The sequence below is a fragment of the Delphinapterus leucas genome, chromosome 11 (genome assembly GCF_059928025.1).
Source record: "Delphinapterus leucas isolate spDelLeu-1000000601 "Yukka" chromosome 11, BTC_Dleu_Yukka2, whole genome shotgun sequence".
Classification (NCBI taxonomy): Eukaryota; Metazoa; Chordata; class Mammalia; order Artiodactyla; family Monodontidae; genus Delphinapterus; species Delphinapterus leucas.
Window position 1 is genome coordinate 40,688,635 of NC_143139.1, and position 25,061 is coordinate 40,713,695.

Genomic DNA, 25,061 nt, shown 5'->3' on the forward strand with positions numbered 1-25,061 from the left:
AATAAACTAATTATGGTATGAATTATAAGCTACTGAATAAAATGGAAATTCATGAGTCCAAACTGATATAAATAAATGAATAATTAAACAGGGAAGGAGGGAAAGCAATTTCTTATAGTAGAATACCAATTGAAAAATATAAAAGGAATGATGGATTTCGGAAATTACCATTTGGCAAACATAATAGTAATTGATCCAGGCAAGGATCATCACTGTGTGCTGAAATTAATGGGTAAAAATCTGATAAATAACAGCATATTTATATAATATTAAAGTATCTCGGGCTTCCCTGGTGACGCAGTGGTTGGGAGTCTGCCTGCCGATGCAGGGGATGTGGGTTCGTGCCCCGGTCCGGGAGGATCCCACATGCCGCGGAGCGGCTGGGCCCGTGAGCCATGGCCGCTGGGCCTGTGCGTCTGGAGCCTGTGCTCCGCGGCGGGAGAGACCACAGCAGTGAGAGGCCCGCGTATCACAAAAAAAAAAAAAAAAAAAAAAACGTATCTCCTCACAAAATACTTATTAATTATAAAGGGAAAAAATAGTAACGTTACAGTGGGGAAACAGGCAGACACCACCTTAAACCAAGTGATCAAAGCAGTGGTGTGCTAGAGCCAACTTCACACCAACTCAGAAGAGTCACATCTGTTCCCAATTTTGCGTGCAGTGACTATAGGACAGTAGCTTGAAATCGACCAGGGTGGGAGTATTTATACCATGGAAATCGGCAAATATTACCAACAAGGGGTTTTTTTCCCTGCAGATCCAGTTGTTAGACATCTATCAGCAGAATATCGAATAAAATTTACTACCACCACACAAGCTGACTTTATGTGCCTCCTGATATTACAAGCCAAGAAGACACAACATCACTTCTGTGATATTCTGCCAAAAATGCATAGCCTCAATCTAATGATGAGAAAGCATCAGATAAAACTTAAAGTTAGAGACATCCTACAAAATAACTGGCCTGCATTGGCAACGTATCAGGTCATGAAAGACAAAAGACAACTGTGATGGTTAATTTTGTGCGACAACTTAGCTGGGCTGAGGGATGCCGAAAAAGCTGGTAAAACATTTTTTCTGGATGGGTTTGTGAGGGTGTTTTCAGATGATTAGCATTTGAATTGATAGGCTGAATAAAGATCACCCTCACTGATGCGCCTTAGCACCATCCAACCCGTGGAGGGCCTGAGTAAAACAAAAAGGCAGAATAAGGGTGAATTTGCTCTCTGCCTGAGCTGCTGGGACATTTACCTTTTCCAGCCCTCAGACATCAGTGCTCCTACTTCTCGGGCCTTCGGACTTGGACGGGGACTTAGACCATTGCCAGCTTGCAGGTGGCAGATCCTGGGACTTCTCTGTCCCCATTACCACGTGAACCAATTCCTGCAATAAATCTCCTCATACATATGTATATATGCATATCTTCGATCAGGTATACATATATACATATATATATATATATATATATCCTATCAATTCTGTTTCTCTGGAGAACCTTGAGTAATACACCGACTAAGGAAATGTTCCAGATTAAAGGACACTAAAGAGACTTGACAACCAAATGCAATATGTAATCTTGATTGGATCCTAGACCAGAAAAAAAATTCTTTTTTGCTATTAAGGATTATTGGGACCACTGGTGAACTATGAATAAAATCTTCAGATTATAGTATTATAGCAATGTTAATCTCCTGATTTTGCTCCTTGTACTATGGTTATGTAAGAGAATTCCCCAAATGCACACAACGTATATAGGGGTATAGGCCTATCGGTGCAGCTTTCTCTCAGGTGGTTCATATAAAGGAAGGAAGGAAGGAAGAAATCGTATCTAGAGAGAAATGATAAAGCAAATGTGGCGCAATGTTAACAAAGGGGTATCTAAGTGTCAGATACACATTTTTGGGGTACTATTCTGGGAACTTTTCTGTAAATCTAAAATTATTTAATAATTAAATGTTACAAGGAAAAAGCATGAACGCTACCTGGTCCTCTGCCGTCATCCTGAGGTCTCTGTGGCTGCAGTCAGACGGAGGCGGTAAGTCCGAACTTCTCCGAGGCCTCAAGGGGCTCAAGGGTGCACCTTCACAACAGCAGCGAAGGGGTCGTCCACCACCACCCGCCGGGAAAGCCAGATTAGCCTCAATCTCCGCGCGCAGGCGCAGGGCAGCAGCTCGCTCGGCGTCTTCCCGTGCCGGCCCGCCCTGCCCTCGGATTGGCCGGGGACGCAGTGACATCACGTCCTTCCCGGCAGGGCGCGCGTGCAGCTCTAGGCTCCCGTGGAGCCGCCAGGTGCGACGGTCCGGCGGTCAGGCGAGCTGGTGCAGGCTCGCGGCGTCTCAGTCCCGGATCTCGGCCACAGTGGGCGCCCCTCTGGCAAGCGCACTAAAAAAACCACAAGAATCTTGGCCTCATAAGGCTAACCCCCACTCCCACCTACAAACCCAGTGTTGTAACCCTGCACCAACTTTCCCTTCAATTTCAGGCCCAGGAGTTGGGTAGCGGGATTCAAAGCCACAGAGGGAAGTTGGGAGCGTCCTTGTGAAGGGAGAAGGAAAGGCATCTTCTTCAAAAGCCTAACGTTTCCTTGAATATTATCTTGGAAAGCCTCTTGTTTGTGGTCCAGGTGCCGCTACCAGTGAGTTTCCAGCCTGGCCTATGGCCGATACCAGCCGGCCACGCCCCCTTGGTGAGGGGAGGGTTCTGGGCTTTCCCATTATCAATTAGCTGGAAATTGCACGTAAACGTGTCCTGGCCTAACAAAGCCTGTTCTGATCTATGGCTTCCAGCTGAACGAACACCAGGAAACAGGCTGCAGGTGGTGGAGTACGCCAAAGGTATTGTGCTTCTTCCACTTACCGGCTTACATTTTCTGATGAAAGCTGATTTGTAGAATGAAGCCTCCATATTTGAATTTTGAGGGTTGAAAATAGAGGGTTGCACGGATAACAAACTGAGGTACTGCCAGACCACGTTGATTGTGATTATAGTTGCTCTTGCTAGTTTCCTCATTCATTCTGTGCAGACAAGGAAGATTATTTCCGTTGTCTAGCATAGCATCTGGTACATGGTAGGTGCTTTATAATGCCCTACACATTCTGCAGAACTGGAGTGATCATTCTCCCATCACCTGTAAATCTGGAGGTATTTTTGCCTATGTTGGCACTGCCATCATTCTTTAAAACTATATTTTATGAAAGAAACTCTGTGTTCTTACTGTTTGCGGAAGTTCTGAGGTTCCCAATGATTTCAAATGCCAAGCAGTGAAAGGGGACTGAATAACACACTTATGATCTGTGTTTTTACTCTGGATTCATGGAATCTGATCATCATTTACCTCTCTTTGTATATTTTTCTTTCCTCCACCCCTAAACAAAATGAAAGGACTCCACAATGCAAAGGGTGAAGGAAAGATAACTGTTTATTTCAGTTGAGCAGACAAGCATGTCAAGCAAATGAAGACAGAAGAACACATAAGAGTATATTGGGAGACGGAAACAGATTCTTTTTGATTAGCCCCTACTGTTACTAGAGAGAAAAAATGTCTTCAGATAACCAGTGGTCAGCAGATGAGAACGAAGGCCTGTTATCCCGACTGATCAGGAAATCTAGAGATTCCCCCTTTGTCCCTGTAGGTAAGTACAAGCCTTGACTGGATACTGTGAAGCTGTTTCTAATAAAACAATAATGCCTTACCCAGTATCTTTGAGTATTGAAATAGTTTATATAATTAAATGTTTTCAGATAATTGGAGCTAACCCTTTCTATGCATGAATGAGTTACACTTTCAACACAGTTTCTAGTGTATGGCAAATCCTCAGTAAATATTAACTCTTATTATTATGAAGCATCAATTTTTTATTCTGTTTAATCCATTTTCATTAGCAGTCTATCGAAAATTACTAGTTCCCAGCCAATCTAAATGGGATTGATTGAATGGACTGTAACTTTTCTGTAATGACTCAGAATCAGCAGGTGCAGTATCAGTTTATTATTATACAGAGCCTATTAGAGACTATTGAGATGTATCTAGACGGTCCTCAACTTACGACTTTTTGACTTTAAGATGATGAGAAAGCAATTCGCATTCAACAGAAACCATACTTTGAACTTTGATCTTTTCCTGGCCTAGCAATATGTAGTATGATACTCTCTTATGATGCTGGGCAGTGGCAGCTCCCAGTCAGCCTCGCCATCATGAAGGTAAACAACCACTCTGTACCCGACCATCCTGTTTTTCACTTTCAGTACAATATTCAATAAATTACATGAGATATTCAACACTGTATTATAAAATAGGCTTTGTGTTAGATGATTTTGCCTAACTACAGGCTAATGTAAGTATTCCAAGCACATTTAAAGTAGGCTAGGCTAAGCTATAATGTTCAATAGGTGAGGTGTATTAAATGAATTTTTGACTTACAGTATTTTCAACGTATGATGGGTTTTTCAAGGTGTAACCCTGTCATGAGTTGAGGAAGATTTACATGTCTCTTTGTTCTCTAATCAACTCCAAACTTTACTTTTTGTGTGTGTGTGTGTGTGGTACGCAGGCCTCTCACTGTTGTGGCCTCTCCCGTTGCGGAGCACAGGCTCCGGACGCGCAGGCTCAGCGGCCACGGCTCACGGGCTCAGCTGCTCCGCGGCATGTGGGATCTTCCCGGACCGGGGCACGAACCCGTGTCCCCTGCATCGGCAGGCGGACTCTCAACCACTGCGCCACCAGGGAAGCCCTCAACTCCAAACTTTAAGTTCTTGTGTCGATGCTTATAGACTTTTCTGTTTCTTCCATTACCGTTGGGTACCATCAGAAACTTCTGCTTCTAATGTTCTGTGGTGTCATAAGCTAGATACCCACGCTTAAAAGAACCATGAGTCAATTCAGAGTAAAGAAGCTCTGAATGAAAGCCTGGGCCTACCTGTACACTTGAGAGCATGGACTTTGTGGTGTTCATGCTCTGTGGCTTGTTGCTGGCTTCCTGATGTGTTCCAGATGCTGAGGTTGATGGTTAAGTAAACTCCAGGTTAAAGAAGTATTATTCTAATTATACCTGGAGTCTTAGCCTCTTTATCCTTTCCCAACACATATTTGATATGTTTACATTTTAAACAAATACTATATGTATGTGGACTTAAAAAAAAACCCACAAAATCTAAGCACCAATATTATGTTTTAAAATCTAAGCTTTCTCTTCTTTCTCTTTTGGATGCTTTAGCTGCCCTAGGCATTATTATTTAATACTTCAGCCATGCCTCTTTCCTTGTGCTTTCTTTGTCTGGAAACTATTAAAATAACTTATTTAAATCAGATGTACATACAGGGAACTATACTCAATATCCTGTTGTAAACCATAATGGAAAACAGTATGAAAAAGAATATATATATATTATAACTGAATCACTTTGCTGTACAGCAGAAATTAACACAACACTGTAAAACAAATATACTTCAATAAAATTGTTTTAAAAATATATATACAAATCAGATGTACATAACTTTGTGATTAATTCCACAAAAGCCTCTAAAGAGGTATAAGTCATATGTTTCCATTAAATACCACTACAAATCTAGCAACTTTATGTGTCATTATTCACATATCAAAAAGAATCAAAATTTTACTTTATAGTAATATTCTGTGTTTGAAAGTTCCACTTAATTTGATTAAGGCTTGTAATGGCACAAGAAATGGAGGCAAATAATTTTGTAGTGATTTATTCCTCTTCTTTAGCATTTTTAACTAACAAAACAATTCAAGGACTCAGTGCCACTTGAGCAGATCACTGTAATGAACAGAGATTAATCACTGTGCCTGTTGGAAATTAAACTGTTTTTCCAGAGACATTTAGCATGATTAAAGTAGAAAGATAAAAAAGTGTTTCCAGCTAAATTCAGTTATATTCAAACTACAGAGACATCGTATGGAAAACAGTAAAAGTGCTGACTTTAATCTCTAAAAGAAACAAAACAAATTTCAGTTAGAACAGAGTATTGATTTGATAAGGGAAGAGAGCCAAGTTTCTGCTAGAAAAATATCTGATCAAATTTGTATATATATTATTGAATAGTTTGTTAGCTATTGTTTTATTAAGAATATCTCCTAAGTATTTTCTGCTGCAGGACAGAGTATCCTGTCAATAATTTACAGAACATTTTAATTTGTTGTCTTAACTTCTGTCATTATAATTTATTCATATTATTTAAAATTTTATGAATACTGCTAAGGTCTGTGTGTACATTATATGTATTTAAACTCTGTGTTGATAGATTATTTGTTTTTGCTTCTTTCACCTAACATTTCATAGTACATTTCTGTATATTAGTACTTCCTATACTTGTAATTTTTTTATAGCTATGGTAGTTTTTCCTCTGTTTGGGCCATTTGGGTTTAGTTTTTCCTCATACATAGTGTAGCCATAAACATCTTTGTGTCAACTTCTTGACTTTTCTTTTGCTTACTTCCTTGGAGTATGTCCCCAAAGTAGAATTTCCAGGGCAGGAAGCATGTTCAGTTTAATGTCACTTATTATATGTCTCCAGAGTTCTTTCCAGAAAGATTTGGCTAAACTTACAGAGCTTTCAGCATTGTACCTGTTTCTCAATGTACCTGCCATTGTCGTTTTAACTGTTGTTTTTTGCCGTTTTTATGTTTGTCATATTTCAATTTCACAATCAGCCTACAAAATATACATATAAATGTGATTATTTACTCTGATTCTTATTTCCACTTATTAAGTATACTCTGAGAGAATAAATATATCCTCACCCACCCACAGAGTCAAACATGGGCCCATAGTTAATCAAAACTTGCTATCGTCCATAAACATCAACTGCATTTCTGTATACTAACAACAAACATATGGAAACTGAAATTAAAGACATAAGACCATTTACAGTCGCTCTGAAGAAATGAAATGATTAGGTATAAGCTTAACAAAACATGTACGGAATCTGTACGCTGAAAAAATACAAAATGCTAATGAAAGAAATCAAAGAAGAACTAAATAAATGTAGAGACTATTGTGTTCGTGGATTGTAAGACTCAATAAAGGTGTCAACTCTCCCCAAACTCATCTATGGGTTTACTGTAATTCCTATCAAAATCCCAGCAATGTTTTTTTGTAGACAGAAACAAGCTTATTCTAAAATTTATATAAAGGCAAAAGTTCTAGAATGGCTAAGACTACCACTTTTAAGAAAAAGTATTAAGTAGGGCTTCCCTGGTGGTGCAGTGGTTAAGAATCCGCCTGCCAATGCAGGGGACACAGGTTCGAGCCCTGGTCCGGGAAGATCCCACATGCCGTGGAGCAACTAAGTCCGTGCACCACAACTACTGAGACTGCGCTCTGGAGCCCGCAAGCCACAGCTACTGAGATGGCGTGCTACGACTACTGAAGCCCAGGCGCCTAGAGCCCACGCTGCACAACAAGAGAAGCCACTGCAATGAGAAGCCTGCACACCACAACGAAGAGTAGCCCCCACTCACCACAACTAGAGAAAGTCCGCACACAGCAACGAAGACCCAATGCAGCCAAAAATAAATAAATTTAATAAATTTTTTTAAAAAAAGGCAGTTGATCTCAAGGATGGATACCTTTAATAATAATTTTTTAAAAAGTATTAAGTGGAAGGAATCACTCCTACCAGATACTAAGGCTTAATATATAGAGTAATCAACAGTGTGGTATTGATGAAGGGATAGATGCATAAATCAATAGGATAGAAGAGAGATCCCCCAAAATAGAGCCACACTTTTATTATGCAAAAGTTTCCTTTACTCTTATGTCAAAATATAGCATTTTTGTCCTTGTCACTTTTTTTAAGTCTACCTTACCCCCTTTTAGATGTTATAAATATGCTGTTCTATTTTCTTCTAGATTTTGTTGATATTTTTATTTTCATATTTAATTCTAACCCATCCAGACTATTTTTGTAGGGTCTGGTGTAAGATACAAATCCAAGTTAGTTCAAATAGTTTTTCCCTTATCTGTTATTTGGTTATCTTGATTTGTCATGGGTTAAGTTCTCACAGTGTTTCAAATCGCTTTCTAGAATTTTCCCTATTCAGTTGATTCCTATTCAGTTTTCTGTTTTAGAGTGAATTACACAGAATCTTGGTTGTCCCAGCAGTATATTCACCCCTTGACATATGTAGTGAATACAGAAATATTTGTATGGGCTTCTGGAATTTTCTAGAATCACAGTTCTTCCCAGAGTCACATACTTCTCATGCAAATATTCAGACCTTTTTACCTCTCATTAAAATTTAATATCTCATTTTCACAGAAGAGTAAAGTTTCTTTCACTTTACTAGATTTACTCCTTATTTAGTAACAGGTAGAGAGGAATAAAGCCAAACACCCAAAAGCTATGAATGCTGAGATTTTGGTTGGTTCACTCGCTGGTTAAGTGACTTGCCCCAAATAAAAGGCTTGCAGCCTATAAATCTGAAGCCATGCCTCAGGAAAATTAGAAGTTACTAGACAAGTTACTATAGTATACAATTCAGGTTTTTCTGGGAAGAGTCAAAACTGCAAATATTGAATCCATGAGTGAAGTATCCTTTGGTATCTTGCCTGCTTATCTTCCAGGTACTGATCCCTTGCACAGTCTTTTATTCAATTCTCTAAGCTCTTGGGAATTTTAGCCTGCTATTTATATAATCGCTACTTTTTTAATTCACAGGGATAGCAGGCTTTACGACTGTGGGGTCCTATGGTCTTTACAAGTTAAAACACAGAAGAGATCAGAAAATGTCCATTCATCTTATTCACATGAGAGTTGCTCCCCAAGGATTTGTTGTAAGAGCTGTGACTCTAGGTAACCTGCTTAATTTGTATCTTGTGTTCAGTTGTCTTTGAGAGTATTTTGATTTATTCATCCATTCATATTAGTATTTTTATATATTCATTCACGAATATTGGGTCAAGATGATGTAATGGAGGAGGAAGGATAAGAAAGACAGTGATCTTCACTTGGTTGAGGTTGCTGCCCAGTTATAGGCTTAATCTCTTGGTATTTTAAGCACTGAAAAAAAAAAAAAAACTCAGTAGGCAAAAGGTACAGACTTCTAGTTATAAAATAAATGAGTCATGGGGATGTAATGTACAGCGTGGTGACTATAGTCAATAATACCGTATTGCATATTTGAAAGTTGCTACGAGGGTAGATCTTAAAAGTTCTCATCACAAGAAAAAAATTCTGTATATATGGTAATAGATGCTAACTAGGCTTATTGTGATCATTTCACAATACATACAGATATAGAATCATTATGTTGTACAACATAAATTCAAATTGTATGTGAATTATACTTCAATCTAAAAAAAGAAAAACCCAGTGGAGAACTAGGTTATAGTTTCTGTTATCCTCTACAGTGAAAGGAGCAGTGAAGAGTTTATACCCTGTATAACTCAGCTATTCCAAGCCTGAGCAATAGGTAATTTTTTATTAGTCTATAAATTAAGCAATATTTACACAGTCAAATCCAAAGAGTGGGTGTAAAATTATCTGGTTGATTCAGGTTATATCAACAGCTAAATCATTTAGTTCTAACAAGGAGTCTACTTTGGGACCTAAATTACCTAAAATTTTTGTCTACATTAATGAGAACAAGTCACAATGTTCTTAGCTCCCCTTCATGCTGTGCAAAGTAGAATCAGCCTGAGTAGGTCTAGGATTATGGGATGATGGGTGTGGGGCTTGCCTATAGGGAGTTATATGGTAATTATCTCTTTACTGTGAGCTGTGATATGTGAGTCGTGAACAAAATACAACAAGAAACTTTACTATGAAGTAACAGGCCTCATTTTCATCATTCAGAAAACACTTATGAGCATGAGCTATGTGCAAGGCACTGTGCTGGTCTAGAGATACAGCAGTGAAACTAACTCTCTACCCTCAACTAGTTTAATCTCCTTAGGGAGAGAGATCAAGAGCAGGAGAAGACAATATAAAGTCAGAGGTACTACAATAAGATTAACACAGGTTGCTATGGAAGCACAAGCACAAAGGAGAAGCATTTAACTAGGGCTGAGAGTCCAGGGAGGCTTCTCTAAGGATGCAAACCATGTGATGAGCCAAGAATGTAGAGGAATTAACGAAGCAGAGAAGGAGGTCAGGATTCTAGGCAAAGGGAAGAAAACAAAGGCACAGAAGCATGGCATGTTAGTGGAACTCGACACAGTTTGGTATGGTAGGTGAATCAATCAGTGTTTGATGAGACTGCAGAACTAGGAGTAGTGACATATAGTAAGAGATTTATTTTAGGTATTTGGACTTATGTAATTGTGAGGCTCTTTCTTATGTATCAGGATCTGGGACCTGAAGTGGGCAGAGCAAGCAGTTAGAAAAGGTAGATGAGAAGTGAGAGAAGCAAGAAAAATCTGGAACCTGCAAGGTCTGGAATCCTTATGGATTTCTCACCATCTCTAAACCTCCAAATTTGATGATGGAGTGACATAGAAAAAGCCAATGCCCCTCATCCTGGAGCTAAACATGGACCTGGCCAAGGAGTCAGAGAAGGTGAAAGAGGAAATTCAGCAGGAGCCATGGTAGCTGCACTCCTGATTGCTGCCCCATGCCAACCAGGTGGGCCAGCAGATAAGCAAAACTATGCTGCAACAGTGCCTTCCCAGGTCAAAAGAATTTGGTTGCTGCTTTACTTCTACCTTCTAAATCTCACGCAAAATGTCTCTTGTGCAATTTTTCAGGGAATGAAAGGAAAGGAATTCTGGAAAATCTAGTTATAGTTTAGCTAAGTTGATACATTACAAATCCGTCACTGTCTATCCCTTGTCAACCTGGCATCCATATACACCTCTTTTAATACACTTACCTTCAAATAAAGACAATGGCAAAATCAACCATCCCTTGTATAACCAAAAACATGCTAACTCTCTCCCAAAAGAGGATACAAAATCCCTTTGTCCATCTTTGGGTGATGTTGATTCATCTTTGAGCTGAGTCATATTCCCTTTTGATATCCTGTGACTTAAATCCTGAGATATAAAGTTAATTACTATTAACACTTCCTATATTAGATGGTGGGTAAATGGAAATGGCAAATAGAAAAAAAATTGGTGACTGTATACACAAGTGTATTCATATCAAAATAAGGGGCTTCCCTGGTGGCGCAGTGGTTGAGAGTCCGCCTGCCGATGCAGAGGACACGGGTTTGTGCCCCGGTCCGGGAAGATCCCACATGCCGTGGAGCGGCTGCGCCCGTGAGCCATGGCCGCTGAGCCTGCGCGTCCGGAGCCTGTGCTCCACAACGGGAGAGGCCACAACAGCGAGAGGCCCGCGTACCGCAAAAAAAAAAAATAATAATAAGGAAGAAATATTCATAACTATCACAGTCTTTGTTTCTGCAACTGGTCGGATGATCATGGCTCATACTATAACTATGTTTTTCCACTGGCCATTTCATCCACCCTTTGCCTTCCGAAAGCACCTTGGCTATTCATGGTTATTTGACTGGGGTGTTGACCCAAACATTCTTAAATGATCTGGGTCATTAATGATCCTTCCTGTACTGGGTATAATTTTCCACCTTCTTTAATCACATGACATGGGACTACTAAGAAAGGCCCCAGAAGGTATACATTCCAGACACACTCCTCCTTACCCTACCAGTATAGTAACAATTTACCCTTGATAGATCAAATCAATGTAATGGACTAATGTGATGTCTTGTGGAATAGAGAGATGATCCAGGTCCTGCAGACTAGATTGTGGCATAGGGCTGGAGAGTTCACACAGCCGTGAGACTGAACACTGAAAGTATACTGCTGGCCCTGCCAGATGAAAGCAATCTGCTTCTGATGGTCTTTACTAAAAGGTATACAGAAAAAAGCAATCAATCAGATTAATAGCTGCAAAACAAACAGCAAAAATTGTGTTGATTTGCTATAGCAATGAAACCACACCTGTACAGAAGCTGCAATTAGACTGATCACCTGACTAAGTTTATAGAAATCCATTATCATTCTCCAAGATCCATCTGTCTTCTGACCAAAGAGGCAAAATGAATGGAGATGTGGTAGGAATCACCACCCTGGCATCTTTAACGTCCTTGATGATGACACTAGTCTCTACAATCCCTCTGGGAATGCAGTATTGCTTTGGTAATAGAAGCATTTAGAATGGCTTACACTGCACTTTCCTGATGGCACAGTGTTAAGAATCGCCTGCCAATGCAGGGGACACGGGTTTGAGCCCTGGTCCGGGAAGATCTCACATGCTGCAGAGCAACTGAGCCCATGTGCCACAACTACTGAGCCTGTGCTCGAGAGCCTGTAAGCCACAACTACTGAGCCCACGTGCCACAACTACTGAAGCCCACATGCCTAGAGCCTGTGCTCGGCAACAAGAGAAGCCACCACAATGAGAAGCCCACTCGCTGCAACAAGAGAAAAGCCCGCACACAGCAATGAAAACCCAACGCAGCCAAAAATAAGTTAATTAATTAATTTTTAAGAAACCAACAATGGCTTACACTTGGCTTTCCCTACCATAATAGCCCTTACTCCCCAGGTCAGGGAACCAACGTGAGGATTCTGATAGTTGCTGAGTATGTCCATTCCAATTACACATTCCATAACTGGGGAAATAACATAAGGTAAGTTCAGGGACCCACCAGACCAACTGTAAAATAGACCCACAGCAAAACTCCACTGACCTGACCATAAACTCCTAGTTCGACTGGTAGAACACACTAATTCTCCAGGCATTAGTGTCAATTCAAAATCAATATTTAACAATGTCCCACAAATGTGATTATCTCCCCTTCCTCTTGCACAGGCACCCTGCTGAGTAGTCACAGGTGCCTTTGGGGAAGACTAGAAGGAGGATTTATAGTATTTGCATTTTTGGCTGTGAAACAGGGTCTTTCCTTAAGGAGATCTGACCTCTCGTTAATTCCAGGGACCTTGGGTCTATGAATTGGCTCAAATTTGGGAATTGGTTGAGGGGCCATGGCTCTCTATTGTGATGATTCAAGTCAAACTTCTGTTCGCCAGACCTAGAGCTTTTCTGCTTACATGCTGCTCACCGCTTTCAACTCTAGGTACGACATGATCAATTAGCCAAAATGCCAAAGATCTTTGTGGCTTAGACTATATTGATTACTGCTTAGGCTTTGCTGCCCATCACAGTAATCATGCTTTCCTTGTCTTTGTCAATTAAAAGCTGCCGCTTGACCCCTGCCATCCCACAATCCCATCATCCCTACTGAACTCAGGGAGCCCAGAAATTCCTACTGTCATTTCTGGCTTATAGGAAATCATTACCATAGACCTCTTCAAGGAGGGCAAGGCTGCCTTCACAAATGTACTTCTCACAGCTCTGCAGAAGGAAGGAGATATATTTAGGGGGTGAGTGAGCAGGATAAATCCAGTCTAACATTCCAATCTCCCTAAGCCTTTGGATACCTTCTTTTATGGCAAAGTTTCTCAATCTCAGCACTATTGACATTTTGGACTGGATTATTCTTTGTTGTGGAGGACTGTCCTGTGCATTACAGAATGTTCAGCAGCATCCCTGGCTTCTACCCACTAGATGCCAATGGTACCCACCCGCGCTGTGAAAGCCAAACACGTCTCCAGACATTGCCAGATTTCCCTGGGGAACAAAATTGCCCCAGTAAAGAAGAATCACTGCTGTACCATGGAAGTATACTAAGGAAGTTCTGGTATTTCAACTTCATTTAGTGGAGACTACTTTTTGGTCCAAGTTTCAGTCATTCTCAGACAGAGGGAAGGACTGTTTCTACTGGCAAAAGAGTCTCAGTAAGATATAGGGGCTCAAGGACCCAGTTTCACTGAAATCTGCTTACATGTCCCCATTCCAATTTTCAGAGTCCCACGCCTTCCAAAGCAGTGCTCTAAACTTTTTTCTTTTTTAATGTTTATTTATTTATATATTTGGCTGCACCAGGTCTTAGTTGTAGCACGAGGGATCTTCGTTGCGACATACAGGGTCTTTTTTAGTTGCAGCATGCAGGCTCTAGTTCCCTGACAAGGGATCGAACCCCTGCCCCCTGCTGTAGGAGTGTGGAGTCTTAACCACTGGACCACCAGGGAAGTCCCCAATGCCCTAAACTTTAACGTAAGAGGTGTTATGAGTTTGGGAATTTAACTTGTGTTGTGATTAGTCACTCACAGGATTAGCCCCTGTGTACATTTTTCGAAAATACCAGTCTCAAGGCTACGGGAGTTAAGAGTTTCTTTTTAGAAAGTCATAAAGCTTTCAGGTCCCTCACAAGACCTTGAGCTAGGAATTTAAAGCCATGAGCCCATCGTATAGTTTTCCCAAGTTCTCCAGCACACTTAAAAGTTACTAATCTTATTATACTCCTTATTTCCACTAAATGTTCTATGACAATAAATACCTGACCACCCAAAGCCTTGCTTTCTACAGGCACCTGATTAAGGGTATCTGCAAGGTGATAATGTTTTTAATGTTTTGCTACCACATGCCATGGACTGCTAGCATACTCTTTGCCACTGGAGGGGAAAAAAAAAAAAAGCCCATTAATACCTTTAAATATAATCAGATCAGAGAACCAACTCCAGATAACCCAGAACCAATTCAGAGAACCAATGCTCAGAGTTATATTCCTCTGGAAGCTTCCAATACCAAATTCTGGATCCGTCAGGTTCAATCAGAGAAGGAAAACTACTAGCAGTGATATATAAAAAGGGATTTATTATAGAGATATGACCTTAAGCAATTTGGGGAGCTGGCTAAACAGTCCATGTTAGGTTGTTGGTTGTATTTCTAATGCTGGCACCTGAAGGTAACAAGGCAGCAATTGGGAAAGAAAACTAAACTAGAATCTGCAAGGGTGAGCTGGAACCCACAAAGACAAATGGAAACTTGAGTCCGAGTCTTGCTGACTCCAACCTTGATCATGGCATGACCTTTAGGAAAAGCTGGCACCCTCTATCATGGAGCTAATCCACACCTGGCCCAGGAACCAGAAAAGCTAATGGAGGAGATCCAGAAGGAGCTGAAGGATTTGTGGGCCTGACTGCTGCCCATCAACAGCGAGGTGAGCCAGCAGATAAACAACAACATACACAAGCTGTAATAGCACCTGGTGCTCTGCACCAAGCCTTCCAAGTGCAAAAAGAATTTGGCAGCTCCTGCTTCAACTTTCACCTTCAAATCTCAAGTAAAATGTCTCTCATGGCCAAGCTAACCTGGAACTATGCAGGGAAGGGAATTCTGGAAAACACAGTAACAGCTTAGTTAAACTGATATAAAACAAATCCCCCAATAGATTTATATGGTTGCTAGTTGAGGAGTAAAAAGACGAAGTGAGCCAGTGAAGGGTTTAAACAGGGGAGTAACAGTCAGAACAGCATCTAAAAGATGCCTGCTGGGAGACTTCCCTGGCCATCCAGTGGTTAAGACTCCACGCCTCCAATCCAGGGGGTGTGGGTTCGATCCCTGGTTGTGGAACTAAGGTCCCACATGCCACTCAGCCAAAAAAAAAAGATGCCTGCTGTACAGAAAGATCAGAAACAGGCAATATGAAAATGTTTGTTTAGGGATACTAAACAGACTGTCACACTATAAAGGCAAGGAAAACTCTTATCATAAAATTCAGAACAGTGGTTACCTATGAAAAAGGGAGGGGAATATGATCAGAAAGGGAAACCTGGAGGCTTCCAGGATGCCTGTAATATTCTACTTCTTGACCCATAATTACAGGTGTTCATTCTACAACTGTTAATCTGGTCATTTAAGCTTTATGAACTATTTTCCATGCATATTTATATCACCATGAAGAAAGTGTTAAGAGGAAAAGGAAAATGATTAGAGATGATTTGCAAAGGAAGGGAGAAAAAAGGCAGAAGCCAATTAGATGATGAATTGGATATGAATTAAGGCAGTGGCAATGGCAACAGAGAGGAGATGGATTCTAGAAATACTGAGGACTCAGCAACTAAGTGATTGGGAAAAGTAAGGAAGGAAGAATCAAGGATGACTCCTAGGTTTCTGGTCTGGGCAACCAGATGAAAGGTTTGCCTTTCACACATAAAAATAATGAAGAAGGGGCTTCCCTGGTGGCGCAGTGGTTGAGAGTCCGCCTGCCAATGCAGGGGACACGGGCTTGTGCCCCGGTCCGGGAGGATCTCACATGCCGCGGAGCAGCTGGGCCCGTGAGCCATGGCCGCTGAGCCTGCGCGTCCGGAGCCTGTGCTCCACAACGGGAGAGGCCACAACAGTGAGAGGCCCACGTACTGAAAAAAAAAAAAAAAGAATGAAGAAGAAAGAACAGGTTTGGTGAGAGGATGAGTACATATTGGATAAAACAGTAATAACATACAATGAGTGCTTATGATGTAAAAGTCACTCTGCTTTATATATCATTATCTCATTTAATCTTAATACCTACTTGGACACCACCTGGTGTATTGCAGGACAACTCAATACTGATGTCAACCACGTGGAGCTCACATCAGATGCCCCAGGTTTAAGGACATGGTTCCCGAAAACACCGCCCTTCTTTCAGACACTGCCATTGGGGTTTCCCAGACCACCTGCACTTCTGACCAACTGGCTACAAATTCAAGGTTTCCCAAGACTTCCTCAGGTTTGATATTTCACTAGAAGAACTTATAGTACTTAGGGAAGCACCATACTCACAATTACAGTTTTATTGTAAAGTATACAAATCAGGACCAAATAGACACATAGGGTAAGGTGTGGGAGGGTCCCAAACTCAAAATCTCGCCCTGTGTAAAAAAATATATATATATCGCCCTATGGAATTGGTGCATGTCACCCTCCCAGCACATCCGTGTGTTTACCAACCAAGAAACTCCACTGAGCTTCAGTGTCCAGAGTTTTTACTGGGGCTTCATTATGTAGGCATGATTGACTGAATCACTGGCCACATGACTGAACTCAATCTCCAGTCCTACTCCCCTCCCCGAAAGTCTAATCACATGGCTGGTCTTCTGGCATGACTAGCCACATCCTGAAGCTACCTAGGAGCCCACCATGAGTCACCTAATTAGCATAAATTCAGGTATGACTCAAGGGGCTCATGACCAGACAAAGTCTTTATTAAACGACAATACTCAATGAGGTAGGTACTGTTATTATCTGTTTTACAGATAAGGAAACTTAGGCTTAGAGAGGAAAGGTTACCTGTTCACAGTAACATGGGCAATCTATTCCAGAGCCTGAACTCTTAATTTTATATTATACTGACTAAGATGCCTATGGAAGATGTCTCTAAATTACAGTACTCATACCCTAGTTGATGTATAAGGAGGTCCATGGGGACGTGGGAAGAAAATATTTTTATCTTAAAAACAAAAAAGCGGGACTTCCCTGGCAGTCCAGTGGTTAAGACTCCATACTCCCAATGCAGGGGGCATGGGTTCAATCCCTGGTCGAGGAACTAAGATCCCGCATGCATGCCACACCACATAGCCTAAAAAACCCAAAAACAAAAAAAGCTTTACCAGTATACAGACTGATCGTAGTACATTTATATGGTTTATAAATAAATGTGCATTTTGAAGGGCATGCTCAACATATTTACTTATATACAATTTTAAAGTTTTGGAGGCCATAACTATGGGATATGGAAATGTCACATATAATATAATCTATACATGGGTCTCACATTCAGAAGAGAGATCTAACTTGCTTACCAGTGAAGCAACAGGTGTGAATGAGGTGAGAAAAGGGTTGGGATCAGAACTCCAGGGAACACCAACATTTAAGAGGTAGGCAAGAGGTTAATAATTATTTGTGCAGATATCTAATTTGCTATCTAACTGAGATGAGAACTAACTTACCCTTTAGGCTCTGTGCACTTTTTGTAGGTATTAACAGGAGGTGTCAGAAATAAAGCTGAAGGAAAATGAAGTAAAGGTTTAGTTCAGACAATCTACTAGATAGCTGATGCCTTGACAATTGATATGGATGGAGAGAGTGGTGACTTGTAGTTTAAATCTGTGACTCCCTAACTTGCTTTATTTGTTTGTTTGGTTTTTATAAATTTATTTATTTATTTTTGGCTGCCTTGGGTCTTTGTTGTTGCGTGCAGGCTTTCTCTAGTTGCGGCGAGTGGGGGCTGCTCTTTGTTGTGGCACATGGGCTTCTCATTGCAGTGGCTTCTCATTGCAAAGCACGGGATCTAGGTGCGCGGGCTTCAGTAGTTGTGACACGCGGGTTTCAGTAGTTGTGTCACGCAGGCTCTAGAGCGCAGGCTCAGTAGTTGTGGCGCATGGGCTTAGTTTGCTCCGTGATGTGGGATCTTCCCAGACCAGGGCTCAAACCCGTGTCCCCTGCATTGGCAGGTGGATTCTTGACCACTGTGCCACCAGGGAAGCCCCCTAACTTGCTTTGGATATGAACATTTGCTGACATCCCTGGAATCCACTGAAGCAGCTCCTCTCTTCCTCAGGATATTTTCCCTGGCCACCTCCCCCTTTCTGCATGGCCCTAGGACCTCATCCTTGGGGAAGATGTACATTTACCTCATCTGCCTAAACATAGCTAATTCATCCACTGGACTGTAAATCCCTAGAAGCAGGGATTAGATCCATTCACCTTGCTTTTCTTCAGAATACTGAGTACTAGTAGACACTGAATAGATGTTTTCTAAGTTGAAGTGCCTATTGTTTTTATCTCAAGATCTAGCCAAATCTTCCCACTTTCCTTTCTCACCAATATTTTAAAATTCAAACTTTAGGTAGGGTGTCATTGTAATGTCATAAATTCAGATTTATACTGATCCCAAAGGGCTCTTAGATTTGTTTTTTGTTTTTTTTTCCTGGAGTCACTCATATGATCCAAGCCAAAAATTAGTAAGATAGAGGGCGTCTGTTTGTTTTTTAATTGTAGGTTGGTTTTAGAAAAAATACAAGTGAAGAAATTCAGTGTTTGTTTCCCATGGATACTCTATTGATATACATCTTTTGGTTTCTAGGTGTTCTCTATTCTATGTATAAGGATTATATTAGACCTCGATCCTTCAATGTGTCCAAAAAATGAAGCTTCAGACAAGAAAAACAAGAAGCCTTCTGAAAACTATTTATTATGAAGAATTTTTAATATGTAGCAAATTATACTGCAGAAGTTTCAGCCGGAATTCTCACAGACTTCATTCCAAATCAACAGAGTCAGCTCAAAAATATCCTTCTTGATGTCTTTCAAAGGCTAGGCCATGATTTTCTGACTTTTAAAATTTTTATTTTCTAGTTAGTGGCAGAAAATAATCTATATTACGCCAAATCAATCTGAAAATTAGGAGTTATATAGTGGCTACAGAAAAATTTTCTCTATCCATATTAAATGTGATGCTCTATTCACAGCTTAATTCTCCACAAACAGGGCAAGGTAATTAAGGCTTTCATAAACTCCTTTCTAGAATGGGCAAAAATTACATCAGAGGAGAATGGCCATGTTGTTATTTAAATCTGGTTCACCACTGTGCACCTCACTCTTACATAAAAACTTGACTATTCTTCCACAAACGTAAAGGTCTTAACATTTAAATATTTGTGTATTCATTTTTATACTTGTTGAAAGTACTTCTAGGAGTACAAAGGTAAATTGCTAAAAAAAATCCCTTTTCCCTCAGATGGCAGTATTGAGGGAAAAAAGGATTTAGTCCAGAAGTGCTACTGCTAATCTGGTATGACACTGTAGAAAACACAAGAAACAAAGAAGATATTAAATGTTAAGTATACCCGTGGCATCAAACTCCTCTGTAATTGCCCTAGGGTTCTAAAAACTAAGCTAGACCTTGTTGAAGTCATAATTGCCATGGCTCAGATTTATTCCCTGACTCCAGGCCTGGGAAAGAAAACAAAACAAAACAAAAAAATACCCACTGAGATAAAATCAAGAATACACTGTAATATGATCTGTGGTGCTGATTTCCCCTTCCTTGATGCCTGTAGTGGAGGAATACTCTAACAGGAAGGTGAAGTCTAGTGTTTGGCAAGGGAAAGACACAGGAAGATCTGAAAATATATCCGCATTCTAGACATTACCCACTGTTCTGTGTATTATATACACTTTTCTCTACTGGCACAGGGTAATTATTTTAAAAGTTGCCATCTGTACCTATCATGAGGCTCTTCTAGTGCCACCAACAAGTACACGTTTCAGTCAACACTGTCCTCCATAGAAAATAGGCAAGGAGGGACTTCCCTGGTGGCGCAGTGGTTAAGAATCCGCCTGCCATTGCAGGGAACACGGGTTCGAGCCCTAGTCCAGGAAGATCCCACATGCTGTGGAGCAACTAAGCCCGTGTGCCACAACTACTGAACCTCTGCTCTAGAGCCTGGAAGCCACAACTACTGAGTCTGTGAGCCACAACTACTGAAGCCCACGCGCCTAGAGCCGGTGCTCTGCAACAAGAGAAAACACCGCAATGTGAAGCCCGCACACTGCAACGAAGAGTAGCCCCCGCTCGCTGCAGCTAGAGAAAGCCCGCGTGCAGCAACAAAGACCCAGTGCAGCCAAAAATAAATTAATTAATTAAAAAAAAATAGGCAAGGAAAGAATCCAACTACTTTATTCTACTAGGGTAAATATTCCAGCAGTTGGCTCTAATATGTTCCATGAAATTCAGAAAAATTTAAGATGGCTGGAATAGAAATGTCATCCTTCATGTTGATTACACAATGAAAAGATACTTCTAATCAGGCTACCAGAAAGATCCCACTCTCCCAATATATGCTCAGCAGTAAAAATAGATTAACTGAAGTGTTTAATCAGAAATGGGCTTTTCTCACAAAACCCAAGAGATTCCAGAATTTTGTCATAATCTTACTCTGAAAGTACTAAAGTAATATATTTATTGCTTGAAAAAAGCGATGAAAAATATTTATTAAGAGTATTATGGGACTTCCCTGGTGGCGCAGTGGTTGAGAGTCCGCCTGCCGATGCAGGGGACACAGGTTCGTTACCGGTCCGGGAAGATCCCACATGCCGCGGAGCGGCTGGGCCCGTGAGCCATGGCCGCTGAGCCTGCGCGTCCAGGGCCTGTGCTCCGCGACGGGAGAGGCCACAACAGTGAGAGGCCCGCGTACCACAAAAAAAAAAAAAAAAAAAAAAAAGTATTATGCATGAGAGCTCACAAATTATGTTTAAATTAAAATGTAAAATCTTGTATGGAGAAAAGTTAAGTATGCAGGATGCCCATTTACCCACATTAGCCTGGGTAAAGATGGGAGGCTGTTGCAGGAGGACCTTATAAATAGATAAAATACAGTACCTGAATTTGCACAATACTTCTGGGGCAAAGGTTTGGTGGCTTAATATCATAATGTTTAAAACTGAGAAGGCTATTTTCATCGTCTGCTGTAACCTCTGCCTCACTGACTAAACTATTTCGTGTGCCTGGATATGCTCTGACTGCCTTTTACATTAAGCCAACACACAGGTAGGTAGCAGCAGCTGCCCAGTAACAATTATTAAACTGCATTGTTCTAACATTCTGGGTATACACTGTCAGAGCATCCTTTTAAAAAACTGACTCCACAGTGTTAAACCCCAGGAACTGAGTGAGTATATGCATCTAGGTTAATCTTAAGATTGAATATATTGGGATTTCCCTGGCGATCCAGGGGTTAAGACTCCACACTTAAAACTGCAGGGGGCGAGAGTTCAATCCCTGGTTGGGGAGCTAAGATCCCACATGCTGCACAGCACGGCCAAAAAAAAAAAAGATTGAATATATTAATATCTATATAAGCACATAACATAGAAATCCAGATTTGTAAATCATAAATTAAAGAATAATTAAATATTCTTAACTTAGCATAAAACTTTACCCAAGACTCACTCCTTAGACATCAATCTTCTCTACTGGTTTTAGCATGATTCAGTTTGCTTTATTATCAAATTTTCTGATTACAGGAGCTATATGTCCTGAGGGGTATACTTATAAATTTTTGTAAACTCTAGTCTGTTCCTAGTAACATACAGTTAAAGAATGGAGAAAAGCTACAGAAATTCCTCAAGTACTTAATCTCTGTTTAACCAACCACCTTATCTTTTTATGAGTTGCAAAACAGGATTTTTTTTTTGCTTTTTTTTTCTTTCCCCAAATATTCTCTGGTAGTGAAACTACTGAGAAATGAAATTGCCCATGGAGGGAGGAAAATCCAACAAACTGATTCATCTAGATTGCTGTCTCTGTATAAAGAAACGAAAACGCTGAAACTCATTTTTTAAGTCGCTTTTTCAAGTAAAAGCTGATAAGTGGCATTAACTCAGTTTCATTTTTGAGATCAGAAGGTCTCTAACCTACGTTGCAAGGATGCCGCTCTTATCAGAAGTTTCAAGGGCCATGAAGTAGAAATGAGGGAATTTGAAAGTATCATCTTGGACAAAATCCCTGCCACTTAGAGGATCAAATCATTATAAATGAACATAGGCAATGTCTGAATTTTTTTAAGTCTTATTGAAAGGTGCTAAGTTTTAAAATAAGGCAGAAAAAAAATAAATAAAATAAGGCAGAGAGGTTGGATATTCAGTTTTTAAGCTGAAAGAGAAAAGTGATGCTCAAACACACAAAGCCTGCAGGGTTTGCAAACTCAATGCCTTTGGGCTGGAAGGAAATGAAAAAAGGCATGGATGCCACCCTGGAGTATATTCCATTAAAAATGGATAGCTGGGCATGAACTTATATATACTACCAAGTGTAAAATAGATAGCTAGTGGGAAGCAACTGCATAGCACAGGGAGATCAGCTCGGTGCTTTGTGACCACCTAGAGGGGTGGGATAGGGAGGGTGGGAGGGAGACGCAGGAGGGAGGAGATATGGGGATATATGTATATGTATAGCTGATTCACTTTGTTATACAGTAGAAACTAACACACCATTGTAAAGCAATTATACTCCAATAAAGATGTAAAAAAAAAAAAAAAATGGGTAGCTGCCACTCAGTTTAAGCCAACTGCACTTCCATGAAGGAACGTGGGCCCAATGTTGAAAATCTTCTGACTTTTCAATCAGATCGTTATGCAGAAACTTTCAAGTTTTAAATACTAAATGTTTTATTATAAAAATTTTATGGAAAAAAAATCCTGGTTAGGAACAGAGGGATCAAAAAATATATTTCTATAAGCCACATGTAGGCAGGCAGCTTGTGACATGTGGACAAATCTTCCAAGTCCCAGCCTAATTCTCATCTCATACTATTATACTTGGTATATATAACTTAAAACGCTTAGCATTCCCTAGGAGAGTCAGCGTTAGAAATATTAGCCACTCTGGGAAATAGACTTTGGACCTAGAAATGGTGTTTGGAGTGTTAATGGGAAAAGTGGGAAGAAAAGACATGGTGGGACTATACACACATCAGAAAGAAAACTAATACCTCCATTATCTTCTGTTGGGACTTACAAAGTTAAATGTTAGAATTCTTTTTATACCTACAACTTAAATGCTAGAATGGGCTGAGTTACAATGCAGCAGGGAAAACTGATCATTGGTTTCAGTGTGATTTCTGGATCCTGTTCGTAGGCATTAAGCTCTTTGGAAAATACCATCATATCTCTGAAAAAAACTCAAGAAAAGCAACAAAGAAAATAACAATCACAAAGCACACCGACAACCAGGATTAAACATGCCAAATAGAAGAAGTGTTTTCTTTGGAAATGATGTGCTAGAATCAGTAGTCACCAAGGTTCAGTCAATAAAAATCAAAGTGAAATTTAACTGGCTATAGTCAAGTATCACTTTAAAAGTAAGTCAGCTTGACCAGTTCACTCTGAAAAAGAACAATGCTCCTTTTCCTTTGTGACTTGCGATCCAGACAAAATAAATATCTGATTTATCTGAGCAACATTTGTTAAAAAAAATACAAAAGATCTATCATTTTTATATAACCTTAAAACTCTACCCAAACTGATATGTTCAGGTTTACCTAAACATACACACATATATATTTTTAAAATTCCAGAAGTCGAGACACAAGCCCATAGGGGTGTGTGACCATCATGGGCTAAAAATTTAACTCTGGCAGTTGCAGGACTCTCCGGGTCTCTGACCTACGCTTAAAGCTGTCAGCTTTTAACACCCGTCCCATGAGGAAATCTTTGCCTTCTGCTCAAAATGGTTGAACAAAACTCACCACTGAACTAACAGAGATACGTTAACAGGACACTTGGCACAAAAGGACTAAGAGAAAGTGGGTCTTATAGAGTCTCTCAGGCTGTCAGTCATCTAGACACAAGTGAGTCAGCATCCACGGTGTTCAGAAGGTAGAGTTCAGGCTGAACTGTCAATCCCAGACGTAGGTACTGAGGACAAAAAGATGGAAAAGGGTTAGACTGATGTGCAAGTATTTAAATATTGAATTTGGCATTTAAGTACCTATAATCAGCATGTCAATGTAGGTCTTTTTTCAGTTCTGCTATATAGACTTTCATTTCAGAAAAGAAATGGCTTACAGGTACATGAATGGTTTATTGTATATAAAATAATTGCTAGGAGCCAAAATAGTTAAAGATTGAGATGGTACCGAATGCCCTCAGGAAAATTTGCACTTTGACTATTCTTGCGACACACTCTGCCTCAGGATGATTGTTTCTGATCAGGATATTAAGAGCAAACGCACTGCGAGCTTTTGTACTTTAATACCAAGTGTGTTAGAAATAAAATTTCAGGGACTTTTCTGGCTGCCCAGTGGTTAGGACTCCAGGCTTTTACTGCTGAGAGCGCAGAGGTTCAACTCCTGGTCAGGGAACTGAGATCCCACAAGCTGCCCAGCACGGCCAAAAAAAAAAAGAAATCAAATTGCAAATAATCTAAATCCTGACCCTATTATCTGGGTCCTATTATCCTTTGGCACCTGAGCAAAGCCAAGCCTTTCATTAAAAAAAACAAAATGTCATGTACTAAGAGAAGAGATGAGCTACGGGTCCCAAACGTTTAGCAGGCTGAATTAGAATCACTTCGGCTGCTTTTAAAACACGTTGTCAGACCCACCCCTGGAGACCTGAATCCAGATGGTTTGTGTTGGCATCTGTGAAGTTGTATCTTACTTTTTCTCTCCTCCAAATTCACCATGGG

General features: G+C 40.4%; 3 protein-coding genes across 6 annotated transcripts in view; 2 read left to right on the forward strand and 1 right to left on the reverse strand.

Moving 5' to 3' along the window:
- The window catches only part of TMT1A (thiol methyltransferase 1A), a 36,138-nt gene extending 29,455 nt beyond the window's left edge, over window positions 1-6,683 (forward strand). For both annotated transcript variants that reach the window (XM_089920727.1, XM_089920726.1), the window contains exon 3: window positions 1-6,683. This exon is cut by the window's left edge and continues 12,422 nt beyond it. The gene's annotated coding sequence lies outside the window, so the exon portion shown is untranslated.
- Window positions 1-25,061, reverse strand: part of SLC11A2 (solute carrier family 11 member 2) — a 59,534-nt gene that overhangs the window by 4,086 nt on the left and 30,387 nt on the right. For all 3 annotated transcript variants that reach the window (XM_089920718.1, XM_089920717.1, XM_022572168.3), the window contains one exon: window positions 1-24,289. This exon is cut by the window's left edge and continues 4,086 nt beyond it. In XM_089920718.1, coding sequence (XP_089776844.1) covers window positions 24,209-24,289 — 81 coding nt within the window. In that variant the 3' untranslated portion in view covers window positions 1-24,208. The remainder of the gene's footprint in view (window positions 24,290-25,061) is intronic.
- HIGD1C (HIG1 hypoxia inducible domain family member 1C) lies at window positions 3,535-23,855 on the forward strand. Its single transcript, XM_030763087.2, has 3 exons — window positions 3,535-3,635; window positions 8,684-8,818; window positions 18,957-23,855. The coding sequence occupies exons 1-3, from the start codon at window positions 3,542-3,544 to the stop codon at window positions 19,019-19,021; spliced, it is 294 nt and encodes a 97-aa protein (XP_030618947.1). The 5' UTR covers window positions 3,535-3,541; the 3' UTR covers window positions 19,022-23,855.

Coding starts and splice junctions, on each gene's coding strand:
- HIGD1C (XM_030763087.2), top strand. CDS start 3,542: ATGTCTTCAGATAACCAGTGGTCAGCAGATGAGAACGAAGGCCTGTTA. Junction 3,636..8,683: donor TTCCCCCTTTGTCCCTGTAG/GTAAGTACAAGC, acceptor TTTAATTCACAG/GGATAGCAGGCTTTACGACT. Junction 8,819..18,956: donor TGTAAGAGCTGTGACTCTAG/GTAACCTGCTTA, acceptor TTTGGTTTCTAG/GTGTTCTCTATTCTATGTAT.